The sequence below is a fragment of the Styela clava genome, chromosome 12 (genome assembly GCF_964204865.1).
Source record: "Styela clava chromosome 12, kaStyClav1.hap1.2, whole genome shotgun sequence".
Classification (NCBI taxonomy): domain Eukaryota; kingdom Metazoa; phylum Chordata; class Ascidiacea; order Stolidobranchia; family Styelidae; genus Styela; species Styela clava.
The window spans coordinates 7,946,394-7,961,105 of record NC_135261.1 but is presented as its reverse complement, the minus strand read 5'-3'; the positions used below and the strand labels follow the sequence as shown (position 1 = coordinate 7,961,105).

General features: G+C 34.9%; 2 protein-coding genes across 2 annotated transcripts; both read right to left on the bottom strand.

Annotated features, from left to right (window-relative positions):
• Positions 1 to 23: 23 nt before the first annotated feature.
• On the bottom strand, positions 24 to 4,865 carry LOC120329633 (DNA-directed RNA polymerase I subunit RPA2-like). Its single transcript, XM_039396351.2, has one exon. It carries the CDS (start codon positions 4,853 to 4,855, stop codon positions 1,412 to 1,414), a length of 3,444 nt encoding a protein of 1,147 aa, XP_039252285.2. The 5' UTR covers positions 4,856 to 4,865; the 3' UTR covers positions 24 to 1,411.
• A 5,406-nt stretch (positions 4,866 to 10,271) lies between these two features.
• LOC120329666 (uncharacterized) lies at positions 10,272 to 14,191 on the bottom strand. Its single transcript, XM_039396391.2, has 4 exons — positions 13,999 to 14,191; positions 12,567 to 12,754; positions 11,948 to 12,220; positions 10,272 to 11,527 (listed from the first exon to the last, which is right to left on the bottom strand). The coding sequence occupies exons 1-4, from the start codon at positions 14,102 to 14,104 to the stop codon at positions 11,471 to 11,473; spliced, it is 624 nt and encodes a 207-aa protein (XP_039252325.2). The 5' UTR covers positions 14,105 to 14,191; the 3' UTR covers positions 10,272 to 11,470.
• Between the last annotated feature and the right edge of the window lie 521 nt (positions 14,192 to 14,712).

Here is a 14,712-nt window from a genome sequence, read left to right as displayed (position 1 = left end):
ACATATTGTTACTGGTAAATCTGTTGAAAAATGGAAGAAAATAATAAAGCACCATCAACAATTATTCCACACAAATTGCTCTAACAGTGGTTGAAAATGTCAGGCCTTCACAACTATATTCAATACAAAATGTGTGACCTTAATTAAAATTAAAGACCAAAGCAAAATCCAAAAATTGGCACTTGGCAGTGTAAAGCAATGCACTATCAGCATAAAACTGCTCTCATATTTAACTTTTTTAAATTACAGGCAGAACACCGGTTGGCGGCCCAAACCATCTCAATTATTATTACTATTATGCAAACCTTTCAAATAAAACATTACATATGTAAATCAGCTTAATAATAAAGATGAAATTACCGGAAAATGTAGCCTCAAAATAGGAATAGAGCCAGGAACAAACAACCTACATTGAGGTATATTTTAGAGGTTTTGTGGCACTTTACATATTAGAAAGTCCAAACCGAACAGTATTCAAATAATACAACAAGGAAGTTACATATTAGAAAGTCCATACTGAACAGTATTCAAATAATACAACAAGAAAGTTAGCTGAAGTTATTAGCAATGATGTGCTAAACTCATCAAAAGTGCCAAATACATTAATTAGGTTATGTTGTCTCTATTTTAAAGAACTAACAGTCTTTCAGTTTTATCATTTAATATTTATAATAGGTACATATAAGCACTTTCGGTAAACACCTATGCAAGCAAGTAATGAAATTACTGTTCAAATAGAAAGTGATGACATATTTTCACATGTCATATTTACACCTCAAAAGTTCACTTCGTAAACAGGACAAAGTTCACTTCGTAAACATAGGTTGAACAAAACTTGAAAAACATATTGAAATAACAGCTGGCTTTCCTGTTGATTAGAAATCGAATGCAAGTAAACTATAGCAGAAGAAAATTTAACCTAAAATGAAGGCCAAAAGTTGATTGAAATTTATACATTAATATGACTTGCTATAGAAACATGGCAATTAAATATTGAGAACTCAAAATGAAATTCTATTTAAAAATTTCCAGAAAGTTTTATATTTATATTTATACTGCTTAGTTCAAAATAATTGAAGCCTGAACATGGACACAAACATGATTTGATTAATAGGCCTAATTTGAAATAATGAAAACAATGAAAATTTTCCTACCCAAAATTTGGGTATGTAAATTTGAGTCACTTTTTTAAAAAAAAAAAAAAAATTTGGTTGACATACGATAGGTCACAAATAATATGGCAGTGGAACAGAGGAAAACTAAATGATTATTGTAATCAAACTTGATTGCTAATCACTGAATCCCATTGTACAGCTGTATTTACAGAATATTTAATGAAAAACACATTATAGGATGACTTCTGTTAATGAGACAATTGTTGCCTGTGGCTGTTGGCCACACTTTTATCCTTTTACCGAGAAGGTATCACAGTTTTGATGTTCATCGCTGCTAGTTCGTTGACTAAGTATCTATACACTGATGGAATATCAACTAAAACAACATTATCTGATGAACCACACGTCAAACATTTCCATGTTTTGCGACCGAGCCCATAAAGACGGCCTTTGTTCAAATCTCGCTCTAAAATAGGCGATAGTATGCTGCCACATTTCTCACATAAATGGCCCCATGTTTGATCCGATGATAATAAAAGCCTGTCATAGTTTAATATAGCACAGCCATGTGCGGCCAATGCATCTCTCTCCATTTCACCAAACCTGATTCCGCCAGCACGTTTTCGGCCTTGTACAGGCTGTTGCGTCATTTGATCAACGGGGCCAGTTGTACGAACTTGAAATTTGTCAGATACCATATGTCTCAGTCTTTGATAATAAACAATTCCAATAAATATATCCGCTTCTAGTTCAAGGCCGGAAACGCCACTATACATTCTTTCAGTACCGTAATAATTGAACCCTGCTTTTCGTAAGGTTTTACCGAAATGGTCAATAGCTGAATCGTTTTCTGAAAATGAAAATGGTGTGGCATCATATGGTTCACCGTGCATAGCCGCTGCTTTTCCAGCCATAGATTCTATCATCATTCCGATTGTCATACGAGATGGAAATCCATGGGGATTGAATATGATATCAGGAAATAAACCAGATTCTGTAAAAGGAACGCTTTCAGCGGGCCAAAGTTGGGAACAGATACCTTTCTGGCCGTGACGACTTGCAAATTTATCTCCAATAATCGGGTTGCGTGTTATTCGTAAAATTATATACACCCTTTTGAACAATCCTGTTCCTATGTTATTGCTCAAAACCTTGATGTTATCAACATATGCTGTTTCTTGTCCTTTGTAAACTTGAAGATGAAATGTTTTAGTACCGGCATTCACGTAGCTGTAATAGGGATCTCCGTAAACAAGCTTTTGGCCAACTGCTGGTAAACCATCAGCTCCTAATTTTCCAGTCTTCACCAATTCCGCAGAAATTTTATCAGATGGCAAAGTTCCGAATGTAACTTTAACTGAAATGTCATTTACTATTTTAACCAAATCAATAAGATCACCTTTATAAATAGAACCATATGCAAAACCACGGTCAAAACTAGCTTTATTCAAGATCATGGCATCTTCCATATCAAATCCAGTATAACTGATGACAGCAACCACTGCATTCGTTCCAAAAGGAAAATTATCCATTTTAAAATGATCGTACATGTATGGTCGCACCATAGGCGATTGTGGAGTTTGAATTCTGTATAATTTATTATCAGCTCTGTAAGACAACGCTTGACATGGTGTTCCCATGGTCTGTTTACCCATCTGACATTGGTACATATTCCTGGGGGATTGATTGAAATCAGAATACGGTGTCATGCTCGCTACAGCACTAAGTGTAGAATTTTGAACAAGTTCCTGATGTGTTGTATGCTCATGTGCTTCTTCAGGAATGATACAAATATCCATGTATGGCTGTTCAAATGATCCGATCATTTCCACGTTTCCTGTCTCTAAATTCAACACTGGTCGGACCATACGTGCTACGTCTGTTAATAGGAAAAGAGCAGGAAATTGTGATATTTTCTCAGTTCTTTCAATCAGGCAAATTTCAAGGGTGTTCGGTATTTTATCTTCCCCATTTGATTTCTTAGTTCTCAAAATATCCGCTACGGGTTTCGCTAGTTTTTTTGATAGCCATCCCACTAAAAGCCCATCTAGTAAAACTGGGTAATAATTAGGACCTTTTACTTGACATGAATCTGGCCCTATCATACCAAAATTATATAGCATCGGTACAATAGCAGCATTTGATGTACGATTTGTCACCACTTCACACATGTACGCTAAATGATTCATTAAACCACAAGGAGACCCATCGGGAGTATGTACAGGACACAAAAAGCCCCATGATTCGGGGAGTAATTTTCTGACTTCAGTAGTTTGCATTTCCGCAAAAAACGATCCTCTATGTAAGCATCTAAAATGTGATATGTAGCGCATAAAATTGAGCTTGTCTGCAACGACAGCTAGTCCAGTGGTTTGCTGAAGACCCAAACCTGATTTTGTTGTGACGTTTCCAGTAGCGAGAAGGTAGGACATAGCATTGGATACTTCAGGTACAGATCTCATTGCTTTTTGTATTGCAGATGACGTTAGCATTGACAGACCTTGATTTTTACTCAGCTTAGATTGCTTTTCAATAAGCCTAGATAGAGTAAGAAGCCATAGAACCATTTTCTCACGCAAAACCATTTGATATAAATGGCCAGGTAAAAGCACCTCTTGGTTTTGGACCGAATCCAAATTATCTGGGACACATTTTTTCATAGCAAGATCGAATACTTTTTGAGCCATGTGACAAAGTAAATGAAACTTATCTTCATTGTTTTTCAAGTGAACAAGAACGTTGTGTTGCAATAAATACTTCGTTATTTCAGCGTCGGTTGTCCAAGGCGGCTGACTTAGTTTAATACGAAATTTTCCTCCAACGTACTTTGTGAAATCTTTATGCAAATGTAGATTAAGTGATTTTGCTTGTCGGAGCATATTTTGAATGCACGTTTTGAAATATGTGTCATCTTCCTTGGTTTTTGTTAGTTCTTTATATATTTCAACATCAGATTTATCAACGAGGCATTTAAGCATAAATATCAGTGGAATGTAGAACATTTCTTTGCGATGAAAAATACAAATGTTTACAGTGCCATTTCGCAAGTAGTGAACAACCATATTGGCAACATTCAAATCTGGAGACACGCTTCTCATCATAATGCCAAATTCTGTATAGTTCGGGCCTCTGTTTTTCCATGAATGTCTGACAACACCAAGAGGAAAGTTACGTCTTTGCATTACTAACATACGGAGAACTTTCTCGTTTCCATTCACAATAAAATATCCACCCATTTCTTCTGCTTCTTCTTGTTTTGCAACTAATTGTTTAGGAGTTAACCCACTCAAATTGCATGAATTTGATTTCACCATTATTGGAATAACACCAAGCATGACAGGAATATTCGCTTGTTTTATTCCATCAATAGAATACGAAAAGGTAGCGTGAAGTTTAGCGTGATATGTTGACCCACGCTGTCGACATTCTGATGGATATACAGCTAATGTTCGACAATTACGAAACCCTTCATCAACACGTGGTTTCTCGATAGTTGCATCCACGAATTGAACAGAGAAACGACGATTTTGGACAAGAGCTTGAATGGGAGGAATAAGTCTGGCCGAGTATTTGATACCAGTATTTAAAAACCAGTTGAAAGAATCGACATGAGGTCTGGTTAAAGCTTGTAAAGCCTCCGTTTGACTTTCTCCAAGTTTAGAAAAATCTTTCACAGTTAAATTCTTCAAAGATGGAGTGGTACTTGATGGAAGTTTGGATTCCAAACTTATTCTAGACATGATGTTAAATCTAATGATAAAAGATATAAATATTTTTGAAGTCTGATAAATTTTGGAACAATTCTAAACGACGCTACTAGCAGAAATCATTAGAGCATAAACAGTCAAATAAATTATAGGCCTAGTTAAGTTATATTTTAATGCAGTACCGGTATGGTCTGAATGTGGAACTGTACAGCCTGACAGCTCTACTATTTCTCGCTTCCTTGTTTCTCAAGTCAAATTTAAGACTAATCGTACTGACCCGACTAACCCCAGTTCAACCCAATTTTTCTAAATATCTGACCTATATTCGGTAATAAGTTTTGTCAGTTAGTGATCAACAGAATACAGTCAGTAGACTACTGCAGTATGCAGGTATGTGTGTGTGTGTTTTATTTAAATTAATACTTTTTTTTTTTTTTAAATGGATCCACAATGTGGATTATTCAATATGTAAATAATAAATAAATTAAATATAAATAAAGATATATTGTGTACCGCAAGTGAACAAACATATACCGTATATCAGTAATATCAAGATAATTCCATCAGATATAATATTCCATATAATCCAGGGACTTCCAATAATTCATTTGTTGGTTACCGGTACCGGTAATACTTTTGGGTGAGCGGGCACGTACAGACGTAACTTACCACTTCCTGACTTCTTTCGACAACACCTTTCAATCTAACATGTGTACGTTTAAAACCTTACTTATGGTTTTGTCCGCTTTAATGTCATCTGCAGCTTTTTTTTTTTTTTTTGCCAAATAAATTCCATTTTTTTTTTTTTTTTGCCAAATAAATTCCAATGCCAAACGGAATTTTCGTATATTAATTTTATTGTCGAATTAGTATAATTTGCACCCAATTAAAACAATTTCATAATTTCAAAACACATTGCCCACAAGTTCAATAATATATGTAACAATTAAAATATAAAACCATACCATTACCGGAGTTTTGTATCATATATAGTCCAATTTATATCCATTGAATATAGGTTTATCCATATTATCAGTCGTCATCCAATTCGTGCACACATTTTATATATAGTTACCAATAATTAATCGATTTAGTTAGTTTTTGCATGGAAATTAGAAAATTAGACAGAAAATCAGAAAACAGCCAAAGTGGGTTTTTTGGCATTTCTCTATTCACTATCTATGTATGAATTAAATCAAAATGATGCATAAATTTGGACATTGGAATCTTTTCATGTACTATCCATTTAAGTTGGTGTTGCATAGAAAATGTCAATGTCATGTCACATCATGATTGACCTATGTATGAGATCATCCATATGTTCATACAATAGTAAATCATTTCTTTCACTTGTTTTCATTAAATTTAAAACTCCTATCAGTTTACATTTGAATATTGAGCGCATACTGCTTTTACTTTTAACTATTTCATCATATTTTACTGAATTTCTATATTCCCAAATTGTTGATTTTCCGCATAATATTGTGATTAATTTAGATTTGCATTCCGAATCATTTGCTAAAATAGTAATTCGATTATTTTCTACGCAGCACCATTGCCAGAAATCAACAGCCCATTGACATTCCAAAAATAAATGACATAAAGTCTCTTCAATATTACATTCACACATAACACATATACCTGGTTCATTCATGAACCAGTGTTTTATTTTATCCCCTGTTGGCAGTCCATCTGCATCTGTCATCTGCAGCTACGTACTTCCCAACGACTTTTATCACAGAGGTAGGCTGCGATTTTCATGTCTCAGGTCAACATGCAGGATAGTTCGGCGTAGTTTATTTCGACTCCATCATTAGCACAACCATAACACGAAACAAAGTTATTGGCACAACAGACGATAAAATTGTTTATAAAAATAAATAAATGAAAACTGATTATAGAATAAGGAGAGCAAACAAAACCCAAAATGGGATTCATAGCGCACAGAATTTAAATTCGAAGTGCTACGTGTTCACTAACCTAAATATAGAAAATACCGTAGTACCGTAGTTGCATTTTAGTGACTTAAACTTAATCTAATGTTTATGATAAGTTCAATTATATTGATTGACGCATGTTAGGATAGAATAGGATTTACATATTTATCCCGGGGGAGAAGAAAGCCGATAAGACGGCTTATCCATATGGCGAACCACGGCCTCTCGTCCGGTTACCATTCCAAGTCGGGTATGGGATTAGTTTTACTGTATTGTTTGTTGGACTTGGTGGTGGAGGAAGCCGTAACCGACCAGCGGTTACGTGAACCACCCAACGACGGCGAGGAGTCCACCAATCCTCTCGCACATAACCATCCCTGCATGGGATTCGAACCTGCGAACCCACGCAGAGTAATTAGAGGTGCGGTGGCGAGCGTATTCCTAACGCTTAGCCCGTTGAGCCACACCGCCGCGCCATGTTCTTCCACTTGACTCTCATTTTTGAATATTGATCATTCATTGGTTCAATTATTTTCACATTGCTTTTAAAAAATAGCTCTGTAATGTTAAAAAGTAAACGACCCGTATTTTTCTTTCTTTTGTTTTGTGTTTCACTCCATTGTCCTCAAAATCGTCGTATTCTTCTATTTTTTGTATACCGGTAATTACAGACTTTTTTATCGCTTTTCTCCAAAATGTCAATAGAATGCTATTAGCGGTACTTCTTTTTATAATTCCTGAGCCATGTGACATCCAATATTTTACCCAAAATTGCAATCCATGGTAACAGTCAAGAATTCCGGTTTGGTTGACAGTTTATGTAGGGCGGCGGCAGTGATTTCCCTACCCCCCAAATTTCAACTCCGCTAAATATCAGGTGTGACACCTTACTTTAATTCTCAACGTAAATAAAAATGTATTTGAATATTTAGGAAGTGGCTTATATGCCGGTGAAGAGGATCAGTCAAATAAATATCTATCACCACCCAAATTTGGAACTCCCTCTCCTAAAATAAAAAGCGGGGAAACATACGAACATACTGAATACCGAAGCGGCGGTCAGCAAACTTGAAGTACTACTGGGCCAAATATACACATTACTGGTAGTATGCGTGGCGCATTAGTTTCCGCCTGTAAACAAACAATCACATAAAACTTTATTCCGCACCCGCAACTTCTATTCATGTGTTTAACGCATATCTCAAATCTCATTGAGACGTGTACGTGGCTGTTTTCTCGGTATCATCATTCAAAATTTATATTGCTTTTGTTTACCTCATTAGTGTGAAGGATTATGTTAATTCTGTGTGATGGCCAAAGTGTTAAAAAATCAACTGGCAACTTTGATGATATCCGCAGTACATATCGTAACTACGATGCTGGTGAAGCAGATAAGTTTTGAATAATGTTCAACAAAGAAATATTTTCCGTCCAAGCACTTTGCCCTCTTCGCAAACTTTTCTACGTTTTCCAGCCATTTTAATGCCAAATTTTGAATATCAAACTGAACTGAAGCGCTAATTACAACTACTTGTTAAAACGTTTGACTAGTGAACCTCACGAACTAACATGTGCTTTCACTTACCGTGTTTCCCCGAAAATAAGACTGGGCCTTACTTACAGTTTTCTTTTGAAAAATAACACTAGGGCTCATTTTGGGGGAATGTCTTATATTTTTATTTATCAAAATCGAAATTACAAAATTATATTTCCTTATAAATAACACGTTTTTATTCAAAAGAACCGCCAAACATAGATTATATCAAACGTGTTTGATTCATTCAAACCATTTGTGGGAGAGATTTCATGCTAACGACTAGGTCAAAAAAAATATTCGCGTTATTGAATAAGTCTTATTTTCAGGGTAGGTCTTAATTTCGGGGAAACACGTTACTTACACTACTTGCTACAAAAAAAAAGCCCGTACAACAACCATTGTTACGAAATAAATCAATTTTTGTGTTTATGCATTGAAATGAGTTCGTTTGTGGATTACAAAGAATTTGTTCCCTGTCCGCAGTTTTTTTCTTCAAAACGAATAGTCATGGTGAGAGATGTATCCGTAACCGACCAGCAGTGATATGAGCCAAACTACAAAAGCAAGGCCAGCAATCCTCCGACACTTAACACATGGGATGCGAACAGGATATGGCAATCAGGGAGACTGATAGCACGCCCTTTCCCGAGTACAATGCACCGGTCGTCGAAGCGTGATTTAGTAAGCTGCAAAATATATTCAATTCCATGGCATATCTTTGATATCCGTCCACTAAAAAAATTTATTGTTGTGAATAAATTTAACTATGTATTTATTTTGGCATCGGTGTAAATTTTTTAAAGAAAATACAAACCTAATAATTGGTTTTGACATTCGAATCATTGTCCTAAAAATTTCTGACGGAACAATATACAATAGTAAAAATTCGAATGTAGACCGACTATGAATAGACAAACGAATATTTATGGATTTTGGTATCAACTATGTAATTAAAGTTCTCGAAAGGTTCGTTATCAGCAGTATTCCCTATTTTTACAAATTATCTGATTGAACATTTGAGTACCTTTTTTTCAAATTAAGATTGTTTGCATGTAATTAGTTATTCCACTTTTACTATATATATATGATAAATTATTCGGATTTACCCATTTCGATCAGACACTAACACAAATTTTATATGGGGATTAACATTTGAGTGCCATATCGTTTGTTATGGAAGGATGTTTTGAAGATTTTTTAATTAAATGAGGTTTTGGATAATGCTCATACACAGATCGGCGCTCGCCGTTACGTCTTTTGACTGGGTTAGTGTCTTTTTCCATTTGATTACATTTACTTATCGGCTTTCTCTCCACGCACGTATCTCATTTGTCATTGAAAAGAATTGATAAAAGCGTATAACATTCTTGCGCGCTCCAGAAGTGTGTGTACCAATGTAGAGGTAACTAATTTTGTTCGCTTACTTTACAATAAGTTGTGTAAAGGAACGGTGCCTATGGGTAGGGGGACGGGGTATACGGTTTCACCTGGCTGACCCAGACAATTCCCGAACTCGTAATATAACTGAAATAAAAATAAAATCGGAATAAATTTATGGCCTGATCTTAACCTACACATCCTACGGGAGTACCCAATCTTGATATAACATATTGTCATGGTTATACATAGGAAAATATTTTCCAGTCTGTAGTCCAGAGTATATAATCATGCACTATTTAAGGGTCGGTTCTGGAAATGGCCACGCTGACCAAGTGGTACTCTTATTGATTTGGGTCTCATTTAGAGGGTAAATAAAAAAGGTTCCGGCTTCGGAGAAGGTTAGCAAAAAGTTAACCGACTTATAGGTAACACTGCTTGTCTATATTATGTATTTTCTATTCGTCTGTTTTGAATTGCCCGCGGGTCTTGTAAGCTGCATTATCGACTGCAAAATAGATTATTTACCATATTTATAACAACACCCTGAAGCAAATTCCTCAAATATTGTAAATAGAAAAACCATTATATATATATCCACTTTTATAAATTTAATAAAAATAATCGAAGACGGCGTTCAAAGCACGTAACGATACAAGGAAATTAGCGAATGAGACTCATTTTTCTTGATATTGAGCCGTATTTGCAATGGCCCATACCTATTTTTTCTATCATGGACTACTATACTGTTAGATTTTATCAAAAGTTAAGACGGAAGTTTACCATGTAGACTTTTTTATATTACCTAAACATCAAAACAACACCGGATGGTTACAAAAAAATTCGTTGTTTGTCATACGCAAGGTAAATTTCAAAACAATATTTGATTCAACCCTAGAAAATCAAGGCCCATATCCGCGGTCATATTCCGTCTATTTTACATCGTGAAATTCACCATGAGTCAGTGACAGACTTGACCTTTGACTAAGGAAGGAAATACATACAGAGGAGAAAGTGTTCTTTTTACTGGTTGGAAAAAATAAACTTTACTTGACTTGATATGCATGCCGGCATGCCCGTTTTGCAAAAATTTTATGACTGTCTTGTAATATGTGTTCAAACTGTTGTATTACCATTTAAACGAGTTAATCATAAAAAAAAGACAGAAACCTTTTTATTTATAAACAGAAATGAGAAGCAAAAAAATTAAAAAGAATACCAGGAAAATAAAATTCTATGGTTTTATATAAAAAACTGCAAAAATCACAATATATACGGGAAGGTGAGATATCCGGATCAATGAAAAAAATATCTGCATGATTAAATCACATAAAACAACCTTTTCGTGAATTTTATGCTTAATTCAGGGAAACGTTTAAGTACAGATACACATCTAATTTAAAATCAACTTGATTGTCATGGACGGTTATAATCAAAAATCAATTGGGAGAATTATTCCGAAACTACACAAACTTCACAATAGCATTTTGCAGTAAATCAGAACGAGTAAAAATATTTTAAGAAATTGACATTTTGGTAGTTTCGTCTCACCTTTAAAGCATATTAAACTGTGTTCCAAGTGAAAAGTATTTTGCATCCCTTTCGACATTTTTATTAAGCTAAATATATATCTAGGGGTTTATTACATTACTCTCATTTTAGTATCATATTCCAGGCATGATTCATTTTAACACATTGGAATGGAATTTACCGTTCTCTATGAGTCATATTACTCAAATTCAAGAAATGTTCAAAAATATATATTATTTTTCAATAGTCTTCCTCTTTACAAACAATTCATTCTACTTTCTGCTCGACGACGGCTTCTTGTTGAGCTTGTTGGGCTTCAGGCTCCTGAAAAGAAAACGATATCATAACGTTATATATTCATATATGTTACTATAAGATAAATTTTGGGAGTCTGTACCGTAAGGTAATGTACGCATTCAATCAGACAAAAATATTTTGGAATCGACTGAATAAAGCTATAAACCTTTTAATACTCATTTCATTTGATTTCCAAATTGACATGTCAGGCAAGCTATTTTACAATCCCAGAGTGAAATAATTGTTTGGTAAGGTGACAAAAAAGGCTTCAAAAAAGTTTCGTTCTGAAAAGTTTTAGTTATAAAAGCGGATGTTAAATCCGTTTGCTGAATAGAGCAAATCGATACAAAATCATTCAACAACACTTCAATGCCCGCATTTTAAAATCAATTTTTATGACATTTCACACTCAAAAACGTGCAGAAGAGAATACATTTATTGCATTACATCATCCTTTCCGTTTTCCACGACAGCGTCAGCATTGACAGCTGTACCTTCCTCGGCCTGTATTTCTTCTTTCAATTCCTTTTTGTCGTCATTTGCTGATTTCTTTTCTTTCTTTGGCTTTGCTTCTTTTCTAGTTTTTGCGGACTCTTTCCATTTTCTTCCGACGTCGCTCGAGCAAAATTGTAGGGCGAAAAGCACCAAATAGAGTATGAAGTTGATTGCAGCATACACAAAAACCAGGACACCCATGCCTGTAAATGGCCTCACGTCGATCTAAAAATGTATAGTCGGGTTTAGGGGCTGAATGAAATTGCCCAGGGAACTGCGGGCGGGAAAATGCCATTTGCAATTCACCGTCATTTTGATGTATGATTGTACATAAGTACAAAATACAGTCAAGTATTCTTCGTTGACAAAAAACGTTTTTGTGATGCGTGAGCAGTAAGTTATCAAATTATCACAAATACGATTATACATCCCATCGTGCTCCAAACATTCGTAAATCAGAAGGACACATTCAGTGTCTCCCGAGTTATTTTTAACGTTGCATTATTTTTAAAATTTCCTTGATTTGGTGAACACCATTTAACATTGATTAGAAATATACACTAATACTTACGTCCCAAATTCCGTACATAATTGCACCAATCAGATAGAGAATAGAGAATAAGAAGCTAACTCGATATTCTGCACCGCCAGAGAATAGCTGGCGAGAGAGAAGTCCAGCTATGAATATTATTGTACTGATGGACCAGGCAAATACTGCGATCCACATCAGTAGATGCGCGGTAGGTCGAACGAGGAGGTCTAAAATAGAGATTTTCTATGTTTGTGTCGGTATATAAAATTGGTAAAAAGTTATAATAGGCATAGACTAATCAAATTGCAAGCGGTGGTGTATCATTTACGCAAAAAGGAAAACGCATTTAACAGTATTATTAAATTGAAAAAGGCTAAAAATTTTATGTCGGTATGTTATGAATTTTATTATGGAGAATAGAAGCAAGTTCCATCTAAAATTCGAAATATATCATGTAATAATGTTAGAATCCGTAAAATGAACGTGTCTGCGACGATACCGTAAGTACAAGTTTTGATAGTTCTTCATAGGTGTCCGAGTGTTTGTGTTTCGGGTGATTTAACTTTACTGTATTCACTGAAATCGACTAGCTTGGTATGTTCACTTTTGTCTGTGTTAGGCATGCTGTGCATTGAACCATGAGATAATGCGCCTGGTTTTTCCCATCAATTCAAATTAAACATGCCACGTTTTTATATGCTACAGTACATCGATCACCAGTTAATTGGAAGTGTACGCAATTATATGAAACACAAAGCTAAATACTTTTGTAAGCGGTTCTTTAAAATTGTTTACTGCCTTGCATTAATTGACTGCTATTAAAATAACGACTATGACTATTTTTATTGGAGGAGATTTTCATCGGTTTTAATGTTGCGAGTTGCGACCCTCTAAAGATGAGATATGAAATCAAAATCCCTAGAGACGTATTTATGAAAGTTAGATAAATCGATTTCCCAAACACTAAATTCGCGTGTAATAAAGTTTACGTAACTAACAGTTGGGGTTACGTGAAACTAGCAATCTTTCCTTGCTCTATGCCTTTGCGTAGGTGGATCCGTATGCGTATAATGTGCAGCAAGATTTTTGACTTAATTAGATTTAGTTTACCAGAAATTTTAAAATCGCGAATATAATTCTTTTTTTCGTTTTGAACGGTGGCGGGGGTGTTCCATAAGGATCCCATAAATTATTTTACAAATCCTCCTTGTCCAAATTCAACAAATAACCAGGGAATATTAATTTTTTCAATCTACTCCAGTGCGTTGAACTCCAAATTTGTTAGTCGTTTAACACTCTACCACTAAACGAATAATTCATATATATCTAAGACAAGTGTAGCTATGTATTAGGCTAAAATTATAAAATTAGGCTAATCTGTAGCAAACCCAGATACTTTTTATTTTTGTTCAGGAATTTAGGTAAAAAGTGTATTAGGAAATTCTAGTGAAGGTAAATCAACATCACATACTGTTAGCAGCAAGAGTCCCGAACACTGCTCCACCGAATCCGATTGTTCCTAACCGCAATATACCGGTTGTGGATCCCATAAATTCTTTGTCGATGTTGATCTTCATCCTGCTCTTCTTTCTTTATTTTATCAATGCCAAACAAACGGCCTAAATATTTTATTTATTCTGGTGTAGCCTACATATAGGTGACGAGATAACAACATGTTACGATTAAACAAGATTTCCCGTAATTCATTTTCTGCTTTTTTAAATTTTGTTCAGGTTATATTGGGATAAGGTAAATTATTGCCCCATTTTTATTCACCTTTCACCTATTATTTGACTTGTATTTGTAGCGTTTTAATATTCCTAATCAAAATCGTCAAAACATCTTTGCTAAGGTAACGACAGATCTTAAATTGTTACGGATTACCTAATGCTATTAAAAGAGTTTCAGATATAATCCTATGTACTCAATGTGTACATTTACCAAATAATTTAAACCCTACAAGACAAAATTAGCCTGCAAATGCTGCACACAAATGAACATGTCTGCAAAATCTACAACAACGCGGGCAATTTTACCAGTATTATCTACGTTCTATAAATACTATAAACAGAACATACCGGTAGTTAAAGTTGAAAACGAGTGAGCGAGAGAGGCGTCATGTTTACGTCCAAAATATTCTTTGCTGAAATTATTTTAATGACACCATCGGCCAGATGCGTCGTAG